General features: G+C 36.1%; 1 protein-coding gene and 1 long non-coding RNA gene across 2 annotated transcripts; both read left to right on the top strand.

The window, feature by feature from the left end:
• Window positions 1–1198: 1198 nt before the first annotated feature.
• On the top strand, window positions 1199–2928 carry LOC147388050 (uncharacterized). The gene is made up of 5 exons (XR_015171344.1): window positions 1199–1429; window positions 1545–1857; window positions 2476–2557; window positions 2640–2738; window positions 2868–2928. It is a non-coding gene; the product is annotated as an uncharacterized LOC147388050 (long non-coding RNA).
• A 475-nt stretch (window positions 2929–3403) lies between these two features.
• On the top strand, window positions 3404–4225 carry LOC147388049 (G2/mitotic-specific cyclin S13-6-like). Its single transcript, XM_086420267.1, has 4 exons — window positions 3404–3433; window positions 3549–3689; window positions 3785–4033; window positions 4124–4225. The coding sequence occupies exons 1-4, from the start codon at window positions 3404–3406 to the stop codon at window positions 4223–4225; spliced, it is 522 nt and encodes a 173-aa protein (XP_086276393.1).
• The last annotated feature ends 18332 nt before the right edge of the window (window positions 4226–22557 follow it).

Here is a 22557-nt window from a genome sequence, read left to right as displayed (position 1 = left end):
GTCAATGAAAGCTGTAACGAGTTTTCGGGCAAATGTTAGAGATACAAATTATGTAGATGAAGAAGTTACCTATTATGGTATTATAAAGAAAATACTTGAGTTGGACTACCTAAATTTCAAAGAGACGGTATTTTATTGTGATTGTGTGCGTATAGAAGATTCAAATGGGTATGTGGTTGATCGAGACACAAATTTACGATATGTTAATCTAGAGAGATTGATGAGAAATACAAAAATAGATGATGAACCGTTTATTCTTGCCTCACAAGCAACTCAAGTTTTTTTATTATAAAGATCAAAGTCGGCCTACGGAAGCTTGGCACGTGATTTTAGAAACTCCAAAGAGATTGAATAAAGATGTAAACGCTTTTGAAGATCCTTTAGCATTTGCTGCAAGTAACATGGATGCTTTATTATCTGTTCTTAAAGAAGATATCATTGAAAATGATGATGAAAACTAACTATATTGGTACGTTCTGTATATATTTATGAAAAATAGTGTGTTATAATAGTAATGATCTACTTTTATTTCTTTCAAATACAAATTCATTGTTGATATTGTGTAATGTTTCTAGTTTGGTTGTTATTTAACTCATTATTTGATTTATTGCTTTCATTTTTAATATTATTGCTTTTCAATATCTATACTATTTTTTTAATGTTATTCCATACAAGCCTTATGACGTTGATAGAAGATTCTGATAGCTCGTCGACATCAGATTCTGATAGCTCGACACTCTCGATTCCTACACGAGATAGTCATCAGAGTTCGTCGACATCGGATCCACATTCATCATCTGATTCACGTCTTCATGTGGAATTCAACGCTATGGGGCAATGCATTGGGGATAATTCGACAGACTTATCGATCAATATAGGCCGCTATGCGATGGCACAGTGCCACATTTCTATTCTTCTTGGAGGAAGGTACCGACGGAGTTGCTTGAACTTATTTGGCGTCTTCTCCAGGTAGTTTTAATATTCTATTGATTAGTTGTAATAATGATGAATATTTTCATTATATTAGAATTGATTTATTTGTTCATATTTTGACAGTCCCGTTATTAAAGAAGATCCTAGTTTTGCCCATAAGGATATCGATCATGATCCTATTTCCATTGTATGTATGACTTATATTATTTAATTTTAATTTTTTATTTACATACATTATATTAATCATAGTTGTGCATAGGTGTTTGGGAAAGATGGAAAAGGTAGAGTAAGAGGTATGGGAGGTGGAGTTTCAAAGACTTCATTACGTTATACAACTCAAAGTCAGAATTATACGGATAAGTTTGAAAGAGACATGGTTAATTTAACTCAATTAGTTCATGCACTAATGAAAGATAAGAAAAAGAAAAAGAAGAACAAGAACAAGCACAAGAAGAAAAAATCATCTACATATGAAGTTGGAGGTCCTTCTACTCAGGTAAAATGTAAAAACACTTTAGCTTTAGAGATTCTTCATTTAATTTTTTATTAATATTTAATCATAGAAATGATGGATTTTAGCTTACATATCTAATCATAAAATAATTTTATAGGCGACATCGGATTCCACAATTCCTAATAGGCGAGGAGGTAAAGAACCAATATCAGAACCATTACCATCCTTGAATAATGGTTGGGTATGCTTATTGATGAACTTTAGAAGGAATGTGATCTACGCCAAAGGAGCACTAGTAGATCCTGAGAAGCCAGATATGGAGTATTATTCAATTTGTATCGATGAGATCATTGACTCTTCGGTTGAGCTAATGGATAGAGATGGACCGCAAGGGACTTTACTTGATATTCTTTGTGGTGAGGTGATTAGATGGCCTAAGAGCCATTGTCGTGTATTTTGATGAGCATGAGGTAATTTCCATAAATGTTGGATAGATGGTTACCTTTATTTATATAGAATTTTATATCACCAACATTCAGGGTCTTTTAGATGTATTGAGGGTGCACATACCATCTAGGATCCTTAGCAATTAGTGAACTATGCCCACCATTTTGATGAAAATGTATCTCAGACTTCCACCTTTGTATTTGGGCAGTGGAATGATGATGTGATAGGACGAGGATGATTGCTACACTTCACTATTTCGTTAACTTAACCTTTGCTTTATAGAATTTACTAATAATAACTTTTTTTTTATATTTTAATTTCCTTCAAAATTGGATTACATTTTTTTCTCTTCTATCTATTGTTTAGCATTGAGTATGTGATTTATAAATACAAGTATACTTTTTTATTTGTTTAAAACTAATGCTGGAACTAACTCTTACTTTCTTGAACCTCTTAAGGTTGTACAAGACAAAGCTCCATGTCATTGGAGCTTTCCTCTTTACTACTCAATCGGCCCTACTACATCCAACAGCAGTTGTAAAGACAAGAATGCAAGTTGATGGATCCGGGATATCCCACATGCATAGAATGTCAGTATTTAGACATCTATTGAAAACTGATGGTATCCCTGGCATTTTCAGAGGTTTTCCTAAGTTCACGCAGGGTAGCAGTTCAGACCAAACGGCAGATTGAGGGATATAGTGAGACGAGTCACATCTTGAGGTAGAATAATATTTGTCTCACTTCTTTCTTAAATGTTGAGAGTACTTGATCACCACTTCCATCGTTACAATGTTCTTTGCAGGTATCCTTAGATTGCAGCAAGACTAAGAGCAGCAGCACTGCTACTTGAGTGACAGGCTTCAAATCTTGCCTTGCAAGTTATCATCTTTGCATTCTAGAGGTAAGATTGATTTGCCCACATCAAACAAACAATGTTGGTGGCGGGCATTTTTCAACTTGTTTCCAATTTAATTAGTCTTCTACACTCAAAGAGGTTGCAATAGAAGAGGAAATCAATGTTGGTGGCCAGACTGAGGTGGTCTACCAGCTGGGTAGCAAACTCCAAGGAGATGGGACCACCAATTTCCAAATGCATTACTTTTGGATATCTCCGACAGAAACCAACTTTGTTGGGTGATCCTTATGATCTAATGTTTCAAATTCTTCTTGAAAGTTTTGAAAGATAGTTTGGAAAGATTGAGATTGGATCATTCAAGTTGGGATTTTTTCCCCAAGACACACAAGTCAAATGATTTGTGAACCATGAACGCTGTTATCTCATTTAAATCTTCCTCATAAATTCTGACTTCTGACATTGTGTGTGTGTGTGTGTGTGTGTGTGTGTTTGTGTTTTTTCTTCAATTGTTCATGCCATGGATCTTGTGAATAAAGATTAACTTTATGTTGTTGCAGGTCATCCATAGTTGTGGTCACCGGAGATACCACAAGTCATGTCAAATTGCTCCAAATCGTGGAGCCAGAAACAAGGAAGAGCACGGATGCTCTTTTGTTGTCTCATAGTGTGTATAAAGTGTGTGCCCTGCCAGAACCCGGCAGCAATTATTCATGGGATGCTGGAAGTTGGTTTCCAGCATTGTTAGTGTAGAACTCAAACTGAGTAAATTCATTATGTAGAATCAAAATATGATTCTTAATGGTCTATAATATCTAGACAACCCAGGGTTTGGGTTGTTTAGAGCCTGTCCCCTAGTGTTTGTGTGGTTCGTGCTTTTGTGGTCTAACTGGTAGACCAAAGGACCCCATCGTTAACATCGATGAAGCAGACGTCAATGATCAGTTGGCAGCAGTGGACTATGTCGAAGATATTTACAAATTTTACAAGCTAACAGAGGTTATCATCTTTTTAAATTTCAATTTTTATTTGTTGTTTATAAATATGTCAGTTTATTTAATACTATTTGGGGGGTTCTGATTCCTGATATGCAGAGTTCAAGCAGAGTTCATGACTACATGAGTTCACAAATCGAAATTAATGAGAAGATGAGAGCTATCCTTGTGGACTGGTTGATAGAAGTTCACAACAAGTTTGCACTCATGCCTGAAACTTTTTATCTTACAGTCCACATAGTCGATCGATTTCTCTCAATGAAGATAGTCCCAAAGAAGGTGTTGCAGCTAGTAGGCGTAAGTGCCATGCTTATAGCTTCTAAATATCAGGAAATATGGGCCCCAGAGGTATATATATTTTTGGTTATTTTGTTTCTGATAAATTGATTTAGCAACAAATTGTAATCTGGGTTGGGTGATTCCATCATAATTTAACAGGTGAACGACTTCGTTTACATATCAGATATGGCTTATAACCGAGAACAAATATTAGCAATGGAGAAAGCGATCTTGGGAAAGCTTGAATGGAGCTTAATATGATCCTGCGGGAGGAAGCCTATCAAGAAGCATGGAAATGTCACATTTTGTCCTTGGAAGTAGAGAGGTAAGTTACATACCTCTATAATATATAAGTTATACTTTGTTAGTTTAATGCTTAAACCTTATGTTAAATTAATAATATGTCACATTTGTCCTTGGAATCACATTTTGTCCAAGTTCACACACTTGGGCACACACCAATACATTTAAAATGTTGGGGTTGTATTGCTAATTCTGCCTGGTAACAAGAATAGTGAAGAAAGATTATGAAGCATATATTGTTAAAGTTGTAACCATATATTTGTTGTTTCTAGGTTTATGAACTCATATTTGAAAATGTTGGCAGGAATTTCAACTATGGTCCAGCAGGTGAGACATTGGGGTTCGATGGACTGAGAAGATATCATTTGCGGATGCGATCCCATGGGAAGATATCGGCGTGTTTGTAGCCGAGGAAGATATGGAGGAGCTTCCAAGCACTTGGAGATATTGCCTTCGCCTACTCTTACTCCATCATCTTAATCGAAATTCAGGTATAATTCTAACTAAACCTCATTGACATAAAAGATTTCCAATATCATCCACAATTTATTGTGATAGGTATCTTGAATCAGGAATGTATTGTACATCAGGGGAGCGCCTGTCTAGTAGGACGGCTCGTGTCGTTGAGGAAGAGGATATTGTGGGCTTTGTAGATGAGGCAAACACGTTGGTTGAGCAGCTTATTGGAGGGAAGTTAGAACGTGTCGTCATTTCCGTTGTAGGAATGGGTGGCCTAGGAAAAACAGTTCTAGCCAAGAAGATTTACAATCATCAAAGCATTACGAAGGGGTTCCAATGCCATGCATGGGTGGAAGTATCTCAAGACTATAAACCTACCGAGCTTCTGCGGAGCCTCATAGAACAATTTATAAAAGTCACAGAAGAAATGAAGGTGATGAGTGAGAAAAACCTGGGAAAGGAGCTCCAAAGGAGAAATAGGATGACACGTCCAATTGAAAGTGGGATTTTTTTTTTTGTAAGACTTCATTACATTGATGTATGTGAACATGATCTCAGGAATTCTTCCAATATGTGAGATTAAAAGTTTGAATTATATAAGTAATTTTTTTTTTAAATCTTATTATTCTTTATACTATGAATTGAATGCAAATTGGTGTGGATCGGATGTGAATAGATGGGATGGAAAACAAAAGCATTTTGTCACATAAAAGTTCTGATCGTTGAAAATATGGTAAGAACCCAGATTCGACGGTCTTAAACCGTCGAAAATATGTTATTCGACGGCTTATAGCTGTCGAAAATATATTATTCGACGGCCTATAGCCGTCGAATTTATAAAAATTTCTATGGTTTTGAGCCGTCGAATTATTTTCGACAAGAAAAAATTCGATGGTCCCGTTCGACGGTCGGGACTGTCGAATTGATCCATAATTCGACAGTTTTGGACCGTCGATATTTGGGTATTTTCACATAGTGGTGCTTCTACTTTGTTTTCTTTTTTCTCTCTCTCTTCTCTTAAACATCCCACAACTCAGCCATGCTTCTTCTCTTCTTTTAAGCCTTTTATAACACAGTTACTGCCACCCCTTTTCTCCTTTCTCTTGAATGACCTATAACAAATTCATTGCTATTTTTTTCTTATTTTTTCTTGAACGTTCACAATTCAATTGTCACAATATTTTTTTCTTTCTTTTCTTGAACCACTCAACAGCCACATCCATTACATCGAGTACATTTATATTTTTTCCTTTTTTCTTGAGCCACCCAACCATCGCATTTATCATAGCAGCTCTCCCACGGCATCCATATCTCTAATTTTCGTCGTCTCCACAATACTCACGACCTTGTTATTGTGTTCTTTCTTCTTCTTTTGTTCAGCACCTTGAGTAGCGCTTGAAGGAAAGTATCATAATTATTGTCCCATCGCAAAGGTGAGTTTTATCATGTTTTGTTAAAATTTTGTTCTATTTCTTCCTTCTTCCTCTTCATGACTTATTTTTACTTTTATGTTTATCATTATATACTTCATTGACATTTTTTATTAGCCTTAGATTGTGTTTAGTGCATAGCTCATGATTCTCATCTTTCTTTCTTTATTTCTTATATAAATAGGATTAAGGGATGTTTTGGTTTGTGCAATTTTGTGATTACAATGCTTGAGTTACTATTATTATACTAATAGAATTTTCATTATGTTCATGTAAATTATTTTAGCAATTATACATGTTTGAGGATAAATAGTGAAGGGTTACCTATTAGATTAAGAAGTGTTCACAATTTAACCATTAAGTTAGATGTTAATTACGTGTGAAGATTTTTTTTATTCAGAAATTGCCAACATGTGAAGTTGATTAGTTTGGCAGGTATTGTTAATTTCCAATTTGGGAAACATGCTAATATAGGTTTTTTCCAATTTAGAAGTTTTGTACACATTGCTATTTTGTTAACTTCATGTGGCTTTTATTGATTTGGAAATTTTCCTAATTTGGAAAAACTCATGTTCATAATTTCTATTTTGGAAAATATATTTTTGAAACTTTCTAATTTGGGAATTTCATAATCTCCTATTTTGAGAAGATTCATATTCATAAATTTCTAAGTTAGAAATTCCACATTTAAGTAATTATCCAATTTAAGAGTTTTCTTTTTTTATATCTATAAATTCCATGTTGATTTATGATTTGCTAATTTGAAAATGTCATTGTCACGCCCCGAAATCCCAACACGAATCCCTATGATTCATCGGTTAGAATCTCGAGGTGTGAGGTAATCAATCACACAATCTGACAGAATATTCATAAATAATAATACTTAGGAAAAGAAAATATACGCAGCGGAATAAACATTTAACTAACATCTATACGAGAGTCTAGAGTAAGCAGAAGAAATCGACAAACACTGATATAAGTCAAGATCTTTAATCTCATAATTCATCAGGTTACAAAAATTTTTAAACTAACATGTTTCTTATCTACAACCAAAAACCGCTAGGATCCTCTACTAGTCCTCAAAGACATGGCGGCGGCAAGACATCAATCTAATCCTCCTTAAGGACCTCCTCAAAAGACTCCTCAAAGAACGGTTCTTCAAAAGTTGAATAATCTGAAAGGGGAAGGATAGGGTGAGTAACAGGGGAATGTTACTCAGTAGGATGAACGCCGTTCTAACAACGAGTCATACATGCACGAGTAATCAGTTGAACAGTTAAATAATGTAAGTTTTTCATAATGTAACATACGATAAATGTCTAAGCATATTCAATAAACAGTTAAATAATTTCAACCTATCATTTCTATCATTTAAAGTAACCTATGCATCTTTCAAAGAAAAACATCTATCAAACATCACAAAATAAGAAAATATACATAATAAGAACACGGCGGTGTAATCGATAAGAGAGCAGAGGAACACGCCGATATAACCGCCTCGGCTATGGCAATACGATATTCCAAACTTAACCTCCGATGTGGAATCCCATCGTTATAATCTGATTTTGTGGCCGGTCTAGCATACCACGGTTGGATGACCATTTATCCGGCTCAGACTGGCCGTTGACCAAGAACCCAATACTGAGTTCAACTAACGGTGAGGTCGACCGTTTGACGACTACAGACTAATAGTGATCACTAACTAGCCCAGAAGACCCCTCGCGTCGAAGCCTATCAAGAGGCAATGCATGTGAACCCCGCCTAGCTCTACACTATACAGAGACCGCCTTTACACACAACGTTTCCCAGGAAATAAGTAGAAGAAATTCCCGGATTTCATAAGCTGTAATATGCTCTAAGGTATCCCATACTACCGAAGAGCATATGACATCTAGTGTTATCCTAGATTGACTCGTCGCTTCCGGATACATAGCAATGCGTCACTCTTTATGGGTTTTCTACAAACCTTTACTGGTAAACAAAATAATTTATTTTGTATATAATATATCATTTCTTTTAATCGAAAATACAAACAAAATCTGGTAGTGCCCTCCAGTGACAGTTATCTGTCATATCCATCTATCAACCATCTCATCCCTCTATCTATCTATCACGTTTTACGTGACATGGCCACTACGTAGAACTGGAGGCACTGTCCCATCAATCAGTCGAGAACATACGTTCTCTCTATCCATCCATCAATTAAATCGATCAATCTATCATCTAATTTCCTACATATCTATTAAAGTAATTTTACTTTTAAAGTAATTCGAAATGCATAAAGCATCAACCAATTCCATTCGATGGTTTTAGTTGAGTCGAGAGACTCGAAAACAAAGATAAAACCATAAGACATAAAAGCTGAAAATCTATGCAAATTTAACTAAGTGTTGAAAAATAATTTTTCAAAGTCGAAATTGAAAACGAACTATTTATTTATTTATTAAAGAACTTAAAGTAATACTTAATTATTTTTGATGAAATAAATGTAGGAAATGGGTATACATACTATAGGGAAGCAACACAAAACAAATTAGAACCAAACTCAACATTCGGATACTTTTCCGAATTGCTGATTTTTCATCGAAACTCGACCAAAATCAATCCAAATATCATATTAACTATAAAATGATTATATTACATCAAATGAACTAAAACCAATCATAAATAAGCATGTAAACATGATTCAAATCGTTCAAATATGTAAAAACTTAATGAAACAATTGATTTATCAACAATCATATGGATTTTCTATGAAATTATCGCATAACTAGAAGGTAGAAGGGAAGGCAACCTACTTCAAGCTATTTTCAACAGTTGAACGAACTTTAAAATCGCCTCCGGCCAATCTCCAAAATTTTCTTCAGGCGAAAATCGAATTTCTTTGCGTCCACGCGTAACCCTCGGCGAGAGGAACAACTTTCCTTCTTGCGCCTAAGCTTGGATCGTTCTCGTTTGGCGTAGATCTGAGTTTCAAATATTGAAGGAAAAGGGTTGAGATTTGTTTGGAGAGGAGAATAAGAAAAATCTGATTTTTCTAATAGAATTTAGATATTTATATCACTTAAGTTGGGACATACTTGTCATTTTGAGAATTTTTTTGCCGAATGCCGAATTGGACAAACTTAAACTCTATTTTGGGTGATTTTTCGACACGAATCTAATGGTATGATCGGTTTCCTCAAATTACGTCTCTAAGGTGTCGTTTACCTATTGGGAAAATATCTAATGCGAAACTCGAGGATTTGATAACTTTTAAATCAATGCACGGATCTAAAATTCTTTCCTCGAGATACATTTTAGGATTTCAGGTCATTACAGTCATGTTCTCTTGAAACTTTCTATTTTGGAAAATTCATATTTATAAATTCTAATTTGAGAACTCGTCCTATAGTGCTAACTTTTTATTTTGTGAAATTTATATTTAATAAATGTCCAATTTTGCAATTCATTACATATTCATAAATTTCTAATTTGGGTAATTTCATTTCCCAATTTAGAAACCCCATAAATCGCCAATTTAAAATTTTCATATTCATAACTTTTCAATTTGGAAAATTTTTGAAAATTCCTATTTTAGTTGATTTAGAAAATATTTGTGCGTGGGGATTTTAATTGAAATATATTACCGTACAAAATTTAGAACAAGGGATGAAATTAAGGTTTTTTCAAAGTTTTTCCTTTTTGTGTGGAGTTCGAGGAATCATGTAATATTTGGGGTAATATTAGTTGTAAGAGTCGTTTAGCACATTCGATATAAATTGATCATCATTGGATAGTTTAATTTTAATCTTTACATATCGACCGTAGGATAGTTTTGGAATGTAGTAGAGACCGATCATTTCGATCAAACAGGTTAGGTGCCTAACACCTTTCAAAACCTGTAATTTGACCCCTTACCAATTTCTCTCACTCATGGACCAACCTGATCCATTTTTGAGTTATATATGGTTCTTAGACCTAAATTTGGTGGCGACTCCCTTTTCTAACAAAATCGCTTGTTTACCAATCGGATTCTGCTTTTCACTATTTAGTAAAAAATGGTTGAGGCGATTTCAATAACCCAAATGATAAGGAAGCCTAAAGAGATCATCTGAGAATATGCTCAGTGATGGAAGGAGTTAGCTTTCCAAGTGAAGCCTCCCATGAAGATATTGAGATGAACACAATGTTCATCTCAACACTAGAACAGTATTGCTACACTCATCTCATAAAACACATCGCGTCCAATTTCCCCTCTTTGATGCAGATTGCTAATAAGATAGAGGATGGTTTGAAGTCAGTGATGATTATAGACTGGACAATTCCACAACATGGTACTTCATCTAGTGGAGCAATACAAACAACAGCAAAAAAAGATGAAGGGCAGGTTAATTATGAGCAGCCAGCTCAAGTACCAGTACATTTTCCCACCGCAACACCGAAAACACCTGTGATATTCAAGCAGAACCACAACAACAGCAATACCGTCAACCCTACAATAACAATTTTAGTTTCAAGCACAACTGTCACAACAACAATATCGTTAACCCTACAATAACAATCAATACAACAACACAGAATGATAGAGTTCTCTCGATTGTCAATGAAATTGTCAAAGCTTTTGCCTACCTTCATCAAGGGAGGTTATGTTACATTGAGATAGCCATATCCAAAAATTAAAAACATATTCAGATACTGAAAGCGCCCTCGATCCGCGGGGTGCGCGGATCCGCTTTTGACCCTTGAGGTTTGGGAGTCGCCACCTAGTTATTACGGTCTAGGAACCGATCAATGACTCTAAACGGATAAAAACTAATCTAAAACCAAGAAAACTGAATTCGGGGATCATATTACAGGATTGGAAGGTGTTAGGCACCAATCCCGCCCGGCCAAAGCCGGTCTCTACTAAATTCCCAAGTAAATTACATTGCTAAAACCTAGATAAAAATAAATAAAAAAAATACCTTTCCGATGCAAGGACTTTATTCCCTCAGATCTGACAAAAAGAGCTCCTTGTACCGTGCTCCCTTGCTTCGTTCTGTTTCCGGATTTGACTTCGGATCTCCGAGGCAAGGTATCTCCTTGTTTTTGAATCTAAACTCTTCAAGTTCGTTGAGGATTTGGGAGTGTTTTTAGAAGGCTTTTGGGTGTTTTCTAGACTAAAATTGAAGGAGGGATGTTAGCTAAGGAGTTGGGACTCCAAAACTAGGGTTTATGGGGGGCTAGGGGAGCTTCTAGACCTACTTCTCTTAGGGTTTATCAGTTGATACGAAAATAGGGTGTGAGCACCTCTATTTATAGATGTTTTTAGGGGTTGATTTGGATATAGTTAGTGTTTAATTAGAGATCTTTTAATTAGAGTTGTGTTTTAGTTTAATTGTTTTAGGTAGAATTGTGTTTTAATTAGAATTGTTTTAGGTAGAATTATTTTTAAGTTAGAACTCTATTAGATAGAGTTATTAATCAATTAGAATTCTATTATGACTTTTGGTCTTATTTGATTGACTTTTAATGTTTTGACTTTAGTCTTAATTGATTGACTTTTAATATCTTGACTTCAGTCTTGCTTAATTGACTTTAATTTTGACTTCAGTCTCACTTAATTGACTTTAATACCTTGACTTTAGTCTTGCTTGATTTACTTTTAATTTTTTGGAGAACCCCCCTCTAAAATATCTTTAATTCTTTGGACCCCCAAATTGAGGGTCCTTAAAGAAATATCTCACGAACCCTCAACAATTTTGCCTGAGAGCCGATTGATCGATTTTTTAATTCAAAATTTAAATTAATTTTATTAATGTTTCAATTTAATTATTTAATGTTTTATTTATTAATTTCGAAATTTTTTATCATGAAAATTGTGAAATTACCGTTTTACCCCCGGAGAGGACTTTTCACATTTTAAGTCAGTTTTTTAATGTTCTAGGATATTTTAGAATCGATTTTTCGTAAGGAATTCAATGGAAATATTGGTTTGTGTTATTTATAAAATTTTTTGTGTGAAATGGTCGTGAACTTTATGAGGGGTATTTTCGTAATTTTGTCGAATTCTGTTTAAATTGGTGAAATGATGTATTTGGTTTCAATTTGTTATTTTATGTGTTGAGAGAGTTTTCCTAAGCGTAACGTAGGCTCTAAGGTGGTTTTGAGGTTAGGGGTATTTTAGTAATTTGATCAATTTTAGTGATTTTTATCGTGAAACTTCTTTTTGGTCCGCAAGATGATGATTTCTATGTTTCTAGGGTTGTATTTTCCTAGCGTAGCGTGGTTTCTAAGGTTTTGTCAGCTTGAGATACCTCATCCGGATTTCTGAAACATATCTGGTAACAAAGTAAAGCAATGGAATACACATCCATCATTGGGAATCATTGCGATCGGGTTGACGAGTTGATTAATCAGGCGGGTGCAAAAATGGGGTGTCTACAGATGCCCCTCTTTGGCAGAGGGTTGAAGCAAACTAGATAGCAAATCTATTTTGGTAGATAGTGCGATATCCGAATGCCAAAGCTAGTGACAGTTCATTTTGCAGCCTGATTTAGCAATTCGTCGAGGTGTTCGGATCCTTGAGGGTAAAGCTCTCCCCGAATTAAAAGGTTGTCAGGTCCTTGAGTGTGAGCTCTCACTGACAGTGTCTGATCCTCGAATTTTAGAAAATTCTCCTGACTAATGTAAAAGTGCACGTGTGTGCAATGGTGTGATGCTTACTGAGTAAAAATGTGTCAGGTCCTAGAGATCTTCTCTCACTGACAATAATGATTCAAAATTGAGATGCACTTATGCGATGAAAACAATCATGGCAAGGTTTAACAATGTGGTAATTGGAGTCATAACATTGTAGGAACTTCGTTAAATCCTATTTGAAATTCTTTTTAGAGTTCGAAAACGTTTGAGTCTCATTTATCGGACTGGAGCCTATTGTAGCCAAGCTTCTCAGGCTAAGGAACTTAAACAATCCTATTAATTCAATATGATTTCAAACAAAGCTGGAGTCTCGTTTCTCGGACTCTGGCTAAGGTTCGCAGGAACTTAAACAATCCTATTAAAATTGAAGTCTCGTTTCTCGGACTCGAACTAAGGTTAATAGGCACTTCAAAAAGCCTATGATTCAAAATGTTGGAGTCTCATTTCTCGGACTCGAACTTAGGTTTATAGACACTTCAAAAAGCCTATATATTATTCAAAAAGTTGGAGTCTCGTTTCTCGGACTCGAACTTAGGTTTTAGGCACTTCAAAAAGCCTATTCATTCTATGATTCAAAATTGGAGTCTCGTTTCTCGAACTCGAACTTAGGTTTGTAGGCACTTCAAAAAGCTATTCATTCTATGATTCAAAATTGGAGTCTCGTTTCTCGGACTCGAACTAGGTTTGTAGGCACTTCAAAAAGCCTATTCATTCTATGATTCAAAATTGGAGTCTCGTTTCTCGGACTCGAACTTAGGTTTGTAGGCACTTCAAAAAGCCTATTCATTTTATGATTCAAAAAGTTGGAGTCTCGTTTCTCGGACTCGAACTTAGGTTTGTAGGCACTTCAAAAAGCCTATTCATTCTATGATTCAACAAGTTGGAGTCTCGTTTCTCAGACTCGAACTTAGGTTTGTAGGCACTTCAAAAAGCCTATTCATTCTATGATTCAAAAAGTTGGAGTCTCGTTTCTCGGACTCGAACTTAGGTTGTAGGCACTTCAAAAAGCCTATTCATTCTATGATTCAAAAAGTTGGAGTCTCGTTCTCGGACTCGAACTTAGGTTTGTAGGCACTTCAAAAAGCCTATTCATTCTATGATTCAAAAAGTTGGAGTCTCGTTTCTCGGACTCGAACTTAGGTTTGTAGGCACTTCAAAAAGCCTATTCATTCTATGATTCAACAAGTTGGAGTCTCGTTTCTCGGACTCGAACTTAGGTTTATAGGCACTTCAAAAGCCATTCATTCTATGATTCAAAAAGTTGGAGTCTCGTTTCTCGGACTCGAACTTACTAAGTCACGTTTCTCGGGCTTAGATTTATAGGAACTTAAACAATCCTATTAATTGATTATATGATTCAAAATCGAGCTCAAAGTTTGAAAGATCAGGCCTTTATTGGCTTATCATGCATCTGGATTCGTAATTATCATTGGGTTTGTCGGACTTTTAAGCTTTTGTATGATTTTCTTTTTATCATGTGATTAAGAACAAAAATTTGGAATTAAATGACCTTCAAAAATGCCCCTAGTTTCAAGGTTGGCTTTAATTGGGACTTGACTACGAGACTGATGGAATGGATTACGCTTGAAAAATATGGACTCTGATGTATGATAGATAGAAGAACTGACATTCTCTTAAATTTAAGACTCTTAAGATTATCATATGTGCAATAAAGAATTGATCATTTTCTTTCGAATTTCTTTTGAAAAATGCTTGAGCTGGACTTAAAAAATCTTGATAAATATTAGAATAAAAGATCTTCCTCTTCAAAGTGGTTGATGATTCTACATCTTCCATTAGCGAACACTTGAACAAGTAAACATACTTTTGAAGATCCTACAATGTTCAAGATGACTTTGATTTTTTTCGACTTCAATATTGTCTTTGTCGGATGTGAGCTCTTAGCTAAAAGACAAATATCGTGGCTTGAATGGTTCTGCAGTTTCTACACAAGCTTCCTTCTGAATTTTTCTTCTTGACGGGACATTTCCTCCCATTTGATGATGTCCTAATTTTTGCCTAGATCGCCTCTTCAGGTTTTCAATCTAGCGGGCTTTGCTCTTTCTTTTTCTGATAATACCTTGATTTTTGCCTAGGTCGCCTTTTCAGGTTTTCAACCTAGCAGGCTTTCTTTTTTATGGTTATGCCCTAAATTTTGCCTAAGTCGCCTTTTCAGGTTTTCGACTTAGCGGGCTTCTCTTTTTGATGATCTTGTGTAATCAAATCGACAATTCTCAGCTCCTGCACCTTAACCGAGTCAATTAGCCTTCAGGAGGACTTAATAGGTGGGCTTAGGATATGGTTTAGAAAGAAAAGATATAAGGCTCAACTTCCCAAAATGCCCCTAGTTTGATATTCTCTCTTTTCTATCAATTATTTTGATTTTTTTTCTAAATGCCCCTAGTTTGGCATTCTTTTCTTTTTGTCAATTCTTTTGATTCTTTTTTCTAATGCTCTTAGTTTGGCATTCTTTTCTTTTGAACATTTCAATCGTAGATTTTTCTTTTGGATGACACTTTCCTTAAGAGAATACTTTTTCTTTTAATGACCGGGCCTGAAGTAACTTCTCAGGTTGCCTACGTACCCCAAATATTTCTTTTTTTCCTTTTGGGATCAGGTCAAAACGTAGTTCATACTAAGATTCCCTCCCAAGGTTGGTTGGTATGGTTTAGAAAGAAGAGGCTACTGCTTTTATTTTTCTTTTAAAAGACTGCGAGGGGCTAAAGAAGGTTTTTTTTTCTTTTTTGGTAAGACAGGATGATTGTTCGACCAAAGAAGGCCTCCTTTGGTGAATGCTGCTTGACTTGGTCAAAGTTTCAGGAATTCGATATCTGAATTGCTCTGTCGAGCAAGGTCTTCTTTTGAGAATGAATATTCTTCAGTCTTCTTTTGTGAAATCGAGTATGATTGAGTTTTCTAACTCTAAAATTTCGAGAAACTCTTTTATTCTCTTATGAATGAAAATTCTCCTCTTTTGAGTGAGAAACCTGGTAGATCCACTTGTAAGTCTTAGTGTCTTTGTCGATGCCTTCAGCTATATCATTTTTGACCAATAATCTTCGACTTTGAAGTTCACCCTTGACTATATGTCTTGATCTATATTTTAATGCGATCCATCTATATATCCTTATGAGACCATGCAAGAAATATTGTTGAATTTCTCAAGTAAGTTTACTATGCTCTCATGTTCTCCTGAGGATAATGTATCACCAATTTGCACTTCTTGAGTGTACTCTTTAATTTCAATATTTATCAAATTTGATTAGTGAGCTTTAAGTCATTTCTCATGTTAGATTTTATGTTCACATCATTATTGCACACATGATAATCAAAAGCTTCTTATTAGAATAAAAAAGAACACAAACTGACAAACCTAAAAAAAATAAAGATGGCTAACTGAATTCAAAGACTGACGCAATTGAAGCTAAAAAAAAAAAAACTAAGAAAACTTAAAAGATGACATCATTATGAATAGAGGGACACAAATCTAGAGTCTATGCCACTTCGGTTATCTTCGATGGATGACTTGAACTTGCCTGCTTTTACTATCTCTTCATATTTTGATTCAAGCCTCTGTCATATGCGCGACAATCCGTTGCTTCAATAATTTCCCTGTTCTTCAGTTCTGTCGCTGCCTTAGGGTAGTTGTGCTCATTCTGGCATGGAGCGAATGCACTGTTAAGACCCATTGGGTGAATGAAGGAAATGGATCAATTGATTCGGGTTTGGATATGGATATTAGGTTCAGAGTAGGAGGGGGTGATTTTGAAAAGTAGGCAAAGGGTTAGTCTTAACATTGGGAGTAGTAGGAGTGGGTATGGTGACTTTTCCTTGCTCAATAAGGTCTTGGATAGCATGTCTGAGAGTAATACACCTGTCAAGAACATGACCAGGCATCTGATGGAATTCACAGAATTGCCCATTATCCATGTTTGGAGGAAGAGGATTAGGCAAATGCTTAGGTTGTAAAGGCGTCAACAATCCCCTTTTCATCAATTTTTGATAAGCAACACTAAGGGACATTCCAAGATTGGCAAACTGTCTCCTAGGCTTAGTTTGTGAAGGTTGAGTAGCTTGAGGAGATAGTGCGAAGGAGGTGTTGGCCACTTGTAAGGAATTGACATTAGGCTTGAAATGTTTGGGTTTTGACTCAGACGAGTTACCAAAAAGTCCCGAAGAGTAGGCATCCTCAACTTGATTTCCAGCCTCAAGGAGGGATTGAAAAGTAGGAAGGTACTGAGGCATCAAGTACTTGGCATAATTTGGAGTGAGATTCCTGAGGATAATCTTAACTTGTTCCTTCTCTTGAGGTCGGTCCCACAGTTGAGCGGCTTTAGCTCTCCATCGAGCAATGAACTCAGTGAAAGTTTCCCAGGTTTTTGTTTAGTAGTTTCTAAATCTCTTCTTGTGAGTTCAATATCCGTGTTGAATGAATATCGACCAATAAACTCTTTCATCAATTCATGCCATGTTCTTACCCGAGATGAGTCCAATGACATTAACCAGCGTAGTGCAGGACCTGTCAGGGTTCTTTGAAAAAGTTGAGCCATCTGTTCTTCATTTAGACCCTGAGATTGCATTATGCCGACATATACTTTTAAGTGAGTCCTAGGGCATCCAATACCGTCAAACTTCTCCATATCTGGCATTGTGAACTTTTCTGGTAGACGGACCGTGGGAAACAAGGTCATTGACCCTAATCCAAGAGTAAGATCATCAGGGTCTTTGATGTTCTTCAAAGCAGTTTCAACTTGAGTTATTCGATGAGCTAGGACAGGGTCAACGTGTAACTGATCATCTTCTTGGTTTTCAACGAGGTCAAACACATCCTGAGGTTCTATAGCTTTATCTTTTCCCTTTTCAATTTTCAGGGATTCGATTTGTGTTTGGACAGAGGCAATAATCTGGGCTTGAAAAGATTCTAAAATCTGACGGAGCGCAGCTTCATCCATGGTACTCGTTTCTTCTTGTGGCAAAGACTGACTACTTGGCAATGGTACTCTAGAAAGACGACTCTTTTCACGGACCCAAAGTGGTACAGATGGAGGTTTAGAACGTTTAGGACCAATTATCACCTGATTGGAAGTAAACCAAGGTTAACCATTGACTCTAAAGGTTTGACTCTTAACCACATGATTAAAGTTTTGACATAAAATAGCCCAAGTCTGACGGAAAATCGAATCCAAATGCACCATAAGTCTATAGTGACCAAGAAAGTGAGAAAGGTTAGATGCGGGTCTACCCCTGATTGGGATTGAACCTTTGATCAGATAAATTAATTTGATCTTAAGATCGAATCTTTCTAGATAAAGTGGTCTGGATCTTTAAAAATGAAACCAATTAGTCCAACTGATTTGGTATTGATCAATTTGATCAATTTAAGTGGTTCAAATTAATCAGTACATTTCACCGATTGGGTAGGACCGATATTGCGGGTTTTGTTTGATTATTCTGGATCGGTCCGCCCACCTACCTGTTGGTTGGATTGAATAAAGCAACCCAGGAACACCCATAGTCAATTCGGGTCGTGACCTATAGGAAGGCTTCTAGACTCTAGGTTTACTACGTGCAATGCATTTTTATCTAGCCACCCTTGCCCAAGCACACCTATATACCTTTCGATACGTGGTGACTTGGTTTGATATACCGTATAGGTGATAATCTAAAACCTCAATTCACTTCTCTGAAGCCAAAAACAGCCAGTTCGATCTCCAGTTGAGAGGTGGCGCACAATGCTGAGCAAGGGCCCACTTAAATACCTCTCGTTTAGAATAGACGTAGTCTATCCCCCTCGTACAGTAGGGTACAGCGGGGCAAGATCTTGCTTAGGCACCGGTTTTGACCAAGAAGTGCAATTGATATACTTAGATTACCTTTTATACCTACGGGTACGAGTCAAGAGTTGTAGCTTTCATAAATGGTTTGGCATCCCACGAGGGGACCGACCACGTACTAGTACTACGTTGGCAATCGGGACATGTGACTGTGTGGCTTACAATAGGACAAAGGCTCAGGTCACCCCAGCCTGGGTGCATCAATATGTCTCTCAGAATCACCTGATCAGACGGTATTGATGCCCCAGTTCGATATACCCTAAGGTACGTGACTGGAGTTGTGGGTTTCATGAATGACGTCGCATCTCCGAAGAGACCGGGCCACGCACTAGTGCCACGTTGGCTAAATGGGACGTGTAAGTGAGTAAAGCGGTAAACGTGCATGTGGTGTGTGCAAAGTAGGGTGGGGTGTGCCCGGGGCCTTTTCAAACAAATGGGCCCATGGCCTAATCAAACCAATCGTTATAACATGAATTATATGGATCTAAGCACCATTCCAATGACATAAACATTTAATCATGATCAACATTATGACCAACATAAAACATGTATTCCCAATGACATTAGAGGACATTAAATAGGCAATCATCATGAATCAATAACATTGGTCCGGTTCACGATTTAAACATGCACATATACGGTATGTGGCAATCAATTAGACCCGATCATCGTCATGATTTGATAAATTTCATAGTCCAATCAAGGGTGTTTCGGGACGACCCGAAATAATTCGAAATTTCTAAGGGTTTTGAATTGAGTGTATAATAATGATCAATGAAATAAAGAGGATGGTTTTGTTCATCATTTTTTCATTTTTTTTAAAAAAAAAAAAAAAATAAGTTGAGCCCAATCAAGGAAATTCAAGAAACAAAACAACTTGAGCATATGTCGCCATTAGCAACATTTAAAAAAATTTGATTCCATTATTTTTTGAACTTCCCTTTTTTTTTAAAAAACTTTCTATTCTTTATTTTTTTTATTTTGATTTTCCTTTTTGTGAAACAAATTAATTTCCCCCTTTTTTTTAGAAAATAAATTGATCTTAAAAAACCAAGATAATTTTGGGAAACCGAATAAATGCCGCTGTCGATAATCGAGCTCATCCAGCACATGTCGAGATCAGCCATGCCGTTTTAAAACAGCAGGATAACATCAAGCTCGCCTCATGACAGCAGCTTATCGTCGAGATCAGCCGCGGCTTAACGTCGAGATCAATTTATAACAACAGCTTAACGTTGAGATCAACAATGGCTTAACGTCGAGATCAACAGCAGCTTACCGTCGAGATCAACTTATAACAGCAGTTTAACGTCGAGATCAACTCATAACAGCAGACCAGCGTCGAGATCAACTCATAACAGCAGACCAGTGTCGAGATCAACCTATAACAGCGTCGAGATCAACCTATAACAGCGTCGAGATCAGCATGCAACATGGGATTTTTCGACGAATTGTTCGCCATTTCAGTTCTGTAATGAAAGAAATCTCTTTCTGAACTTCTTGAATGGCGATTTTAATCTTTTATTTAAAAGAAATAGGGTGAAGAACCACACTTCAACCAATCTCCACAGAGATCTTCATGTTCAATCGAGATCAGAAGTATCTTCCTTACAGCTGATCGGGCAAGACAGCCATTAAAGTCGAGACATGGGGACGATTTTTGAGCGAAGAAAATATGAAGTAATTCAGGAAACAGCGCCCCATACCAGTCCGTTGATCCATCGTTGATCAATCGATAATCAGGATGAAAGCAAAACTCAAACGGTTGATCCTTAAATTGGCCGAGATTAATGAGCCAAGAGGCCGGTTAAAAACCTTTGAGGAGCAAGGTTTTCGAGTCTCTGTTGAGACAGTAGAACCGAATGAAGAAGACGATGGTTCTCTTTTAAAAAAAAAAAAATTTTTAAAGGGTTGAATGGAAATAAATAAAATGGGTTTTTTATTAATAGCCCCCTCAAATTGATTTGCTATGCACACACCTCCCCCAATAGTTTCTGCCGACAGAAATTCAAGAATTTTTTTTATTTTATTTTATTTTATTTTATTTTATAATTTTACTGTTTGAGATGCTGTCAATGGGCAGCCTCTCTTGCCTATAAACTAAAATAAAAACGAATACCTACCTAATAAGCGAAAAAGCAAATAACTAATAAAAACGGTCATATGTTAAATCAAGCACACACCCAAATTTTCAATCGAAATATACTTATATATGTAAAAAAAATCATGGTCCAAAAATCTCATCCTCAATAAAAGTATTCCTTCGAAATCTCGTATTATTTCGGATCATTCCGAATGGCCCTTGATTAAACCATAGAGATGATATGTTAAATCAAAGTGCTCCAAGTAAAATCAAACAATCAACGACGTACCAACAAGAATAAAAAATAAAGAAACAATAACATGAAACTAACTAAAAATTAAATAAAATAAGCAAAACAAATAAAACTAGGTCATTGGCAATGTCCCCATACTTGGGGTTTTTCAAGTTTGATCCTCAATGTCCCCAGCGGAGTCGCCACTGAAAGCGCCCTCGATCCGCGGGATGCGGATCCGCTTTTGACCCTTGAGGTTTGGGAGTCGCCACCTAGTTATTACGGTCTAGGAACCGATCAATGACTCTAAACGGATAAAAACTAATCTAAAACCAAGAAAACTGAATTCGGGGATCATGTTACGGGATTGGAAGGTGTTAGGCACCAATCCCGCCCGGCCAAAGCCGGTCTCTACTAAATTCCCAAGTAAATTACATTGCTAAAACCTAGATAAAAATAAATAAATAAAAATACCTTTCCAATGCAAGGACTTTATTCCCTCAGATCTGACAAAAAGAGCTCCTTGTACCGTGCTCCCTTGTTTCGTTCTGTTTCCGGATTTGACTTCGGATCTCCGAGGTAAGGTATCTCCTTGTTTTTGAATCTAAACTCTTCAAGTTCGTTGAGGATTTGGAGGTGTTTTTAGAAGGCTTTTGGGTGTTTTCTAGACTAAAATTGAAGGAGGGATGTTAGCTAAGGAGTTGGGGCTCCAAAACTAGGGTTTATGGGGGGCTAGGGGAGCTTCTAGACCTACTTCTCTTAGGGTTTATGATTTGATACGAAAATAGGGTGTGAGCACCTCTATTTATAGATATTTTTAGGGGTTGATTTGGATAGAATTAGTATTCAATTAGAATTCTTTTAATTAGAGTTGTGTTTTAGTTAAAATTGTTTTAGGTAGAATTGTGTTTTAATTAGAATTGTTTTAGGTAGAATTGTTTTTAAGTTAGAACTCTATTAGATAGAGTTATTATTTAATTAGAACTCTATTATGACTTTTGGTCTTATTTGATTGACTTTTAATGTTTTGACTTTAGTCTTAATTGATTGACTTTTAATATCCTGACTTTTAATATCTTGACTTCAGTCTTGCTTAATTGACTTTAATTTTGACTTTAGTCTCACTTGATTGACTTTAATACCTTGACTTCAGTCTTGCTTGATTTACTTTTAATTTTTGGAGAACCCCCCTCCATTATTTCTTTAATTCTTTGGACCCCCAAATGGAGGGGTCCTTAAAGAAATATCTCACGAACCCTCAACAATTTTGCCTGAGAGTCCGATTAATCGATTTTTAGGTTCAAAATTTTAAATTAATTTCATTAATGTTTAAATTTAATTATTTAATATTTTATTTATTAATTTCGAATTTTTTAATTATGAAAATTGTGAAATTACCGTTTTGCCCCCGGAGAGGACTTTTCACGTTTTAAGTCAGTTTTTGATGTTCTAGGATGTTTTAGAATCAGTTTTTCGTAAGGAATTCAATGAGAATGTTGGTTTGTGTCATTTATGAAATTTTTGTGTGAAATGATTGTGAACTTTATGAGGGGCATTTTCATAATTTTGTCAAATTCTGTTAAAATTGG

Source organism: Akebia trifoliata, chromosome 13 (assembly GCF_017979445.1).
Source record: "Akebia trifoliata isolate Shusen 1 chromosome 13, ASM1797944v1, whole genome shotgun sequence".
Lineage (NCBI taxonomy): Eukaryota > Viridiplantae > Streptophyta > Magnoliopsida > Ranunculales > Lardizabalaceae > Akebia > Akebia trifoliata.
Note: the sequence above shows the minus strand (reverse complement) of the source record. Positions and strands in the feature narration are given on the sequence as shown.